This window comes from Canis lupus, chromosome X (assembly GCF_048164855.1).
Source record: "Canis lupus baileyi chromosome X, mCanLup2.hap1, whole genome shotgun sequence".
In the NCBI taxonomy this organism is placed as follows: Eukaryota; Metazoa; Chordata; class Mammalia; order Carnivora; family Canidae; genus Canis; species Canis lupus.
In genome coordinates this window covers 82,424,068-82,431,949 of record NC_132876.1, presented here as the reverse complement: position 1 = coordinate 82,431,949, position 7,882 = coordinate 82,424,068, and the positions used below count along the sequence as shown (strand labels likewise).

General features: G+C 51.6%; 1 protein-coding gene and 1 long non-coding RNA gene across 2 annotated transcripts; both read left to right on the top strand.

The window, feature by feature from the left end:
• The first annotated feature begins 391 nt into the window (after positions 1-391).
• On the top strand, positions 392-7,625 carry LOC140628793 (uncharacterized). The gene is made up of 3 exons (XR_012026755.1): positions 392-528; positions 6,136-6,430; positions 7,120-7,625. It is a non-coding gene; the product is annotated as an uncharacterized lncRNA (long non-coding RNA).
• Positions 1,096-4,331, top strand: USP27X (ubiquitin specific peptidase 27 X-linked). The gene has a single exon (XM_072818310.1). It carries the CDS (start codon positions 2,123-2,125, stop codon positions 3,437-3,439), a length of 1,317 nt encoding a protein of 438 aa, XP_072674411.1. The 5' UTR covers positions 1,096-2,122; the 3' UTR covers positions 3,440-4,331.
• Positions 7,626-7,882: the final 257 nt, after the last annotated feature.

Below are 7,882 nucleotides of genomic sequence, written 5' to 3'. Positions count from 1 at the left end.
CACCTCCTCTGAGCTCCGTGCTGACTCCCTGGGACCAGCACCTGTGGCTACTTTCCGCTGCCAGCACTCTCCGTGCGGAGCTCCCCGAGGCCCTCAGACCCGGGCCGCCCCCTCCCCCTGCTGGCAGCGCCACTACGGAAGCTACTTCCCGCCCCCCACTCCCCACTCCCACCTGCTGCCGACGGGGGGATCTGCCAGACTTGAGGGTCTTGGGGCAGTGTCCTCCCCTTTCTCAGCCGTAGGGGAGGTGCCAGCAGTAGGCATGGCCACGTTGTGCCTCGTCCCTCCCGCTGCCCCCCCCCCCGTCCCCCCCACCCCCCCACCCCCGGGGCAGCTCAGCGTCTGCGGGGCCAGCTGGCCGACTGCCAAATCCTCATCCCACCCGCGGCCTTGGGGGCCGGAGCAGGAGGTGAGGAACAGGCACAGATTGTGCAGAGCACCGATAAGATGGGCAAAGGGACGTGCCTCTTCAGCTGCAGCAGCCCTGGGAGCTCTGCCCCCCCCTCCCGGGGGGGCTGTGGGGTCCAGGTCTGTCCCCGGAATGGACATGGGGCTTCATCCTTGTCGGAAAGGGCAGAACCTGGGGTGGGAGGGGAGCCTGGGACGGGGCTGGGGGCGGGCTCAGCTGCGGAGGTGATGGCCTATCACGGTTTCTGACTGCTCCTCAGGACCTGGCCTCCGCGGGGACATCACACAAACCCCAGGGACGCTTCTGGACTTGGCTATTCCTCCGCCCGTGGCCCCGCAGCGCTGGGGGAAGCTGCATGGACGAAGGGAAGGACGAGTAGAGGGGAGGAGACGATGAAGGGGGTCAGAGCTGCGATTGGAGCTGAGAACTGGAAGCGCCTTAAAGAGACTGCGCGGTCCCCGCCCCCCTTCCCGCCAGCCTCAATGAATTAGAGCTGTGTTTCCCAAACTTGCCTGATCATAAGAATCCTCTCGGGCCCTAGTTAAAGATACAGGTTCCGGAGCGCCTCCCTTCGAGATTCTGATTCAGGTCTGCGGGCGGAGCCGAGGAATCTGTAATTTTAACACGCTCCCCACGTGATTCTCGTGAACAAGCAAGTTTGGGAAATACTGAATTAAAAGGAAACGGGGCCTGGCTGCCGAAGCGGCCTCCGCTAGGGGGCTACTGCGGGAGGATTCCCGGGGGGCGTCGCCTGCTTCCGCCGCCGCCTCCTTCAGTGAAAGTCCCTTTTGGGTCCAGCTGTCACAGGCACCGCGCTCCCTCAGGCCGGGCGGGGGACACCCCAGGTCTGCGTGGCCCCCGCGCCGCCACGCCCAGTGGCCGCCAGAGCCCTGCGAGCAGGGGGAGGAGCCGCCGCCAGTGGAGGCGGAGGAGGTAGAGGAGGCGGAGACGGCGGAGACGGCGGAGAAGGCGGAGAGGAAGGTGGAGGCGGAGGCGAAGGTGGAGGGGAAGGTGGAGGCGGCGGGGAAGGTGGAGGCGGCGGGGAAGGTGGACGCCGCCGGGAAGGTGGAGACAGCAGAGGGTCCGGGCCGCCGGGTTGAGCTCAAGCTGGAGCCCGAACCCGAGCCGGTACCGGAGGCGGAGCAGGAGCCGAAGGGGGAGCCGAAGCAGGAGCTGGAGGATGAGAACCCGGCGCGGAGCGGCGGTGGCGGCAGCAGCGACGAGGTTCCTCCCCCCACCCTTCCCTCCGACCCCCCGCGGCCCCCCGATCCCTCTCCTCGGCGCAGTCGTGCCCCCCGCCGCCGACCCCGGCCACGGCCACAGACCCGACTCCGTACCCCGCCGCAGCCTAGGCCACGGCCCCCGCCCCGGCCCCGGCCCCGGCGCGGCCCTGGGGTCGGATGCCTGGATGTGGATTTCGCTGTGGGTCCACCAGGCTGTTCCCACGTGAACAGCTTTAAGGTGGGAGAGAACTGGAGGCAGGAACTGCGGGTGATCTACCAGTGCTTCGTGTGGTGTGGAACCCCAGAGACCAGGAAAAGCAAGGCAAAGTCGTGCATCTGCCATGTGTGTGGCACCCATTTGAACAGACTTCACTCTTGCCTTTCCTGTGTCTTCTTTGGCTGCTTCACCGAGAAACACATTCACGAGCACGCCGAGACAAAACAACACAACTTAGCCGTAGACCTTTATTACGGAGGTATATACTGCTTTATGTGTAAGGATTATGTGTATGACAAAGACATTGAGCAAATTGCCAAAGAAGAGCAAGGAGAAGCTTTGAAATTACAAGCCTCCACCTCAACCGAGGTTTCTCACCAGCAGTGTTCAGTGATGGGACTCGGTGAGAAATATCCAACCTGGGAGATGACCAAACCCGAGTTAGAACTGCTGGGGTACAATCCGAGGAGAAGAAGGATCACCTCCAGCTTTACCATCGGTCTGAGAGGACTGATCAATCTTGGCAACACGTGCTTTATGAACTGCATCGTCCAGGCCCTTACCCATACTCCCATACTGAGAGATTTCTTCCTCTCTGACAGGCACAGGTGTGAGATGCCGAGTCCTGAGCTGTGTCTGGTCTGCGAGATGTCTTCACTCTTTCGGGAGTTGTACTCTGGAAACCCGTCTCCTCACGTTCCTTATAAGTTGCTGCACCTGGTATGGATACATGCACGCCACTTAGCAGGGTACAGGCAGCAGGATGCCCACGAATTCCTCATTGCAGCCTTAGACGTCCTGCACAGGCACTGCAAAGGCGATGATGCTGGGAAAGCTGCCAACAATCCCAACCACTGTAACTGCATCATAGACCAAATCTTCACAGGTGGCCTGCAGTCGGATGTCACCTGTCAAGCCTGCCATGGTGTCTCCACCACCATAGACCCATGCTGGGACATCAGTTTGGACTTGCCTGGCTCGTGCACCTCCTTCTGGCCCATGAGCCCAGGGAGGGAGAGCAGTGTGAATGGGGAGAGCCACATCCCAGGAATCACCACCCTCACAGACTGCTTGCGAAGGTTTACAAGGCCAGAGCACTTGGGAAGCAGTGCCAAAATCAAGTGCGGTAGTTGCCAAAGCTACCAGGAGTCTACCAAGCAACTCACGATGAATAAATTACCTGTTGTTGCCTGTTTTCATTTCAAACGGTTCGAACACTCTGCCAAACAGAGGCGCAAGATCACTACATATATATCCTTTCCTCTGGAGCTGGATATGACCCCATTTATGGCCTCAAGTAAAGAGAGTAGGATGAATGGACAGTTGCAGCTGCCAACCAATAGTGGAAACGACGAGAATAAGTATTCCTTGTTTGCTGTGGTTAATCACCAAGGAACCTTGGAGAGCGGCCATTACACCAGCTTCATCCGGCACCACAAGGACCAGTGGTTCAAGTGTGATGATGCCGTCATCACCAAGGCCAGTATTAAGGACGTGCTGGACAGTGAAGGGTATTTACTGTTCTATCACAAACAGGTCCTGGAGCACGAGTCAGAAAAAGTGAAAGAAATGAATACACAAGCCTACTGAAGTGATACACAGACCCACCTGCAATGGAAGATGGCGACACCTGTACTACAAGTGGCATCGAGATTTAAAGGACCTACTTGCATGGCCCATGGGCCTGACAGAGTAAGAATTGAACAGTACCCAGTGTCTCAAAGGTCACGGTTGGAAGAGAAATAGACGGGGCGGGAGAAGAGGCTCTAGTCTAAATGGTCACTTAAAGGAGAATTCAATGGCAGGAATGCTCTAGGCGGAGAAGGCAGGAGCAGGGAAATCCTGACACTGGTACATATCCTATATTCCTCCAAAAGATTGTGTGGGAAAGTGTGGGGTGGGTGGGGGGTGGTGTGTGTGGGGGGGGTGTGTGCCCTTGTAACCATAAAACATCTTTCTCCATGGGTGTTTCAGCTTCAACTGACCAATCACATAACAGTTATATGTTTGGAGGGGGAAAGAAAAGTCTATACAAATGTAGCCCATTACCTGTATGGGTATGAAAGCAGAAAAGTGGAGGAGGCAAGGATATCTCATTGACAAACACCTTTGCCAGTTTCTTTGTATTCGTGATTTTTTGTGCTATTAAATGCAGTATTAATAAAAAAAAAAAGAGCCCATGGGGCTAGTGAAAGAAGAAAGAAGGGGGCTTGCATAAGGGGAAAAGTTGCTCCAAAAGTAGAGAAGACAAAAAAAAATACTGTAAGATAAGCAACCAACACAGACAGGCCTCAGCTAAAAGTATAGTGTGTGAGTGTTTAAAAAAAAAAAGCTGTATGATATACTTGAGCAAATCAATGAACCTCTTTGCGATTGTTTTCTCATCTGTATAATGCAGATAATTCCTACCTTAAAGGGTTATTGTTAAAGATTAAATGATATAAAATGTGTCAAAGTATAAAGTAAAAGGCTTGGAACTTTGTAGGGGCTCAGTAAACGTTTGTTGTATCTGAAACTTCTTTGGGTCAGGACCAGAGTACATCAAAGGTAAGGGTCAGTCCTATCTGAGATCCATGGACAGAGTGGATACACACACATATAACTCCCTCCCCAACATTGTCTACTTGGAACCCCAAAGCAATGGACTCCACTTTTGTCCCTGGGTAAGGGCCTTACAACCAGTGCCACACCGGGGATTGAGGGAGAACCACAACTGTTCCCCAGAGTCATTCTGTCCATTTGGAAGACCATTGTGTTGTTTTTGTGACTCAGCATCGTAGCAATGGGACTCTCAGGGTCAGTAGGCTGCCAGGCTGCCACGTGAGGGTGTTTGCTGGTCTTTGCCTTCCACAAACATTATGTGTGTAGTTGTAACATTCATCTATGGGCATAGATCAGTAGAAGGACTATTTTCCAAAGCTCGCTGGTCCACCGGCCCTGGGATATCGATAGAGTGGCACATTGGCCTCTTCCCTGATTCTCACAGAGGTCGGAGCAGCCTGCAGAGAGCTAAGCCAGAACAGATGGGGTGTGCCCAGGAGGGAGTAAGCCCTGATGATTTCCTTCTCAGCATCAGGTACAAAGGACCTATAGGTCCTATAACCTAGAAAAATCTTAGGGGGAAGCTATGTATCAGACCCAGGAGCTTGGATCCACTGGCTCTAGTAAAAGACTGGGCTGGTCCCCCATCCTCACCCTCAGGGCTTCCCAAGTCTACTTTCTGGTCCACTCATTTGGAAATACACATTTATTTATGTGGTTGTCGGTGCATCCCCAACCAGATCATAGGTTTTCTTGAGGATGGGGGTTGTGTCTCCTCTTGTACTCTGGGCTGCATACTTGGCCCCTAGCACAGTTCCTGGCACATAGTAGGTAGAGGGTCAAAACACTTACTGGATGAATCAATGAACCAGTGCCACCTACCTTTCATAACCAAATTTTGCCAACACTGGGGGCCCATAATCCTTGGGAGAATACGTAAAAAGTGTTATTTTTGGTATCTCGTAAGATGGGGGAGATCAAGCCGTGAGTGGCCTCAGATGTCACTTGGCAACTTAATGCAGGGTATCTGCTTTGGGATGTGTCTGGTAGCCCTGCCTGGGAAGACAGCCATGTCCTCGTTCCTCATCTCTGCCACAGGAAGAGTTCAGTAAGGCATGTGCCACCAGACTCTGCTTGCAGAAATGATCTTTTACATTTTTAAGGTTTTTAAATTCGGATATATTTTAAACCTAGAGGAAAGTCGCAAAAATAAAAATAGTATAGAGAACATCTGTATACCCTTTACCAGATTCACCTATTGCTAACATTTTACCCCATTTACTTGATTGCTTACATGTATGCACACTCTCATAAGTCAGTGTGTGTGCGTGTGTGTATGGGTGTGTATCAGGACCATATGATGGTAAATTACATGCATCATGGCCGTTCATGACTAACATACCTCAGCACGCGGTGCCTAAGAGCGGGCATGTTCTCCACATGACAGTATAGTTAAGAGATTCAGTAAATTTAAGACTGACACAATACTGTTATCTAATCTACCATCTGTACTTGAGTTTTGTCTGTTGGCCAAATGAGGTCCTTTACAGTATTTCCCTCCTCATCATCGGATCTGGTCTAGGGTGAGGTACTGCTGTTAATTGTCATGTCTCCTTTGCCTCCTTTAATCTGGAGCATTTCCACAAACTTACTTTGTCTTGTATGGCCTTAGCATTTTTAATTGAATGTTCCTCATTTTGGGTTTGTCTGATACAGAAACTATCTTTTAAATACCCTGCACTCAGGAATAGTTCTAAGAGATATGAATGGCGCGAGACTCCTGAAGCTGACCTCCCTGTCTCCACTGGTGGAAGGCACAGACCACCAGAGGGAGCAGCTGTGCCTGGCACTTCCTGAATGAAGCCTGCACCTCCTCTGGAAAACACCTTGTCCCTCAGCAACAGGGGAGCCATTCCAGCCCAGCCCTATGCCCCTACCTGTCACCAACCCCCAAATTGAGCCATGGAGTGTAACAGCAGCAGCCAGGGCCTGCTTTCAGATCACACCACCGTGGGACCCAGGGCACCATGTATTCAGCAGGTATGTGTTACCTTGAGCTCAAATGGAGATTTAGACATGTCTGGCCCCTTGGGCAGACACCTCCAAGGTTGGGGCCTTCAGGGGGACAACATCCTTGACACCTTTGTCAACATTCCTGTGGTGTACCATAGTGGCAGTGGGGAGGGGAGGTGGGAAGGGGTAAGTTCTTAAACAGCTTTGGGGACAGAGGACACAAAGACAGGGGCCCAGAGTAAGTAAGGAAAAACATGGGAGAGGTCAAAACCAGATTGGTGTGTGACCTACCGGTGACTTTCAGACCCAACTGGGCTGTTTTACATGACGGATGGAATTCCTGTGTGAGCAAATGTGGGCAAGAGCTGGCGAAACTTAAGCTAATTTTTAACTCAGACTCCATCTACAAACTGGGAAGGCCAGGGGGAAGTCATTTCACATGTGGATTTATTATCTGGACCCAAAAGGGCACAGGCAAAACATATGAGTGCTCACAACTGGGGTCTTATCCATACCTATAGAGCTCAGACCGAGGGGCCAAACAACAGGGATACTTCCCTTTTACCCATTATACATGCTTCCCATGGTTTTTTGGCCTAACCTGGTTGAAAATTCAGGATCCAACCACTTCCCATTTCCTGGAGTAGCCAAATGCTGAAACTTACTCCACCCCCCTATTCACATATGTAACTGCCTCACTTCTTCCCCATCCACAGGGAATGCTGATCAGGGATGCCATCAACCAAGAGGTCTTTTCCAATCAAGAGAACAGAGTGGCCCCCATACAACTCATGTTGTCATAACGCAGTAGACCTGATGCCAGGAACCTGTGTTTGCGCCAAATGTACACTCACACCCAGAAGTGAAGGCCCAGGTCCTCTGAGACCATGAAGCTCAGCACCCACAGCCATCTGTCATTACACACTGACCTTTCCCTGCAGGTGACCAGAAACCATGTTTAAACTCTTGTATCAAAAGTGTACCAAATATATAGGAAAATGCACATATCGCAAGGGTACAACTTGATGCATTTCTAGGAAATGAACAGATCCCTGCAAACGACATCCAGATCAAGAAACAGGACATTGCCCCTAAGTCAGGGCCCACTTCTGCTTCCTTCCAATCAATGACCCCAAAGAGTAATCCCTATCCTGACTTCTTTCACTGTAGATTAGTGTTGCCTTTTTTAACTCCTTCTATAAATGGAATTGTTCAGTGTGTATACTTTCGTGTCTGGCTTCTTTTGCTCAACATTTTAGGAGTATCAGATCTGAAGTCTTTTGGTCAAGAAAAATTTTGAGGCATGTTATATGAGCCCAAAATAAGAATCCATACTACTCCCAGGGATTTCTGACATATTGAATCAATTCAAAAGGACTCAGGCCATTGTGAAGTTGGACCTTGAGAGTGTCTAATCTCAAGTATAAAAAGATGGTGGATGGAAAACAGCCTTCCAGAAAATCCTGGGATAATTTAAGT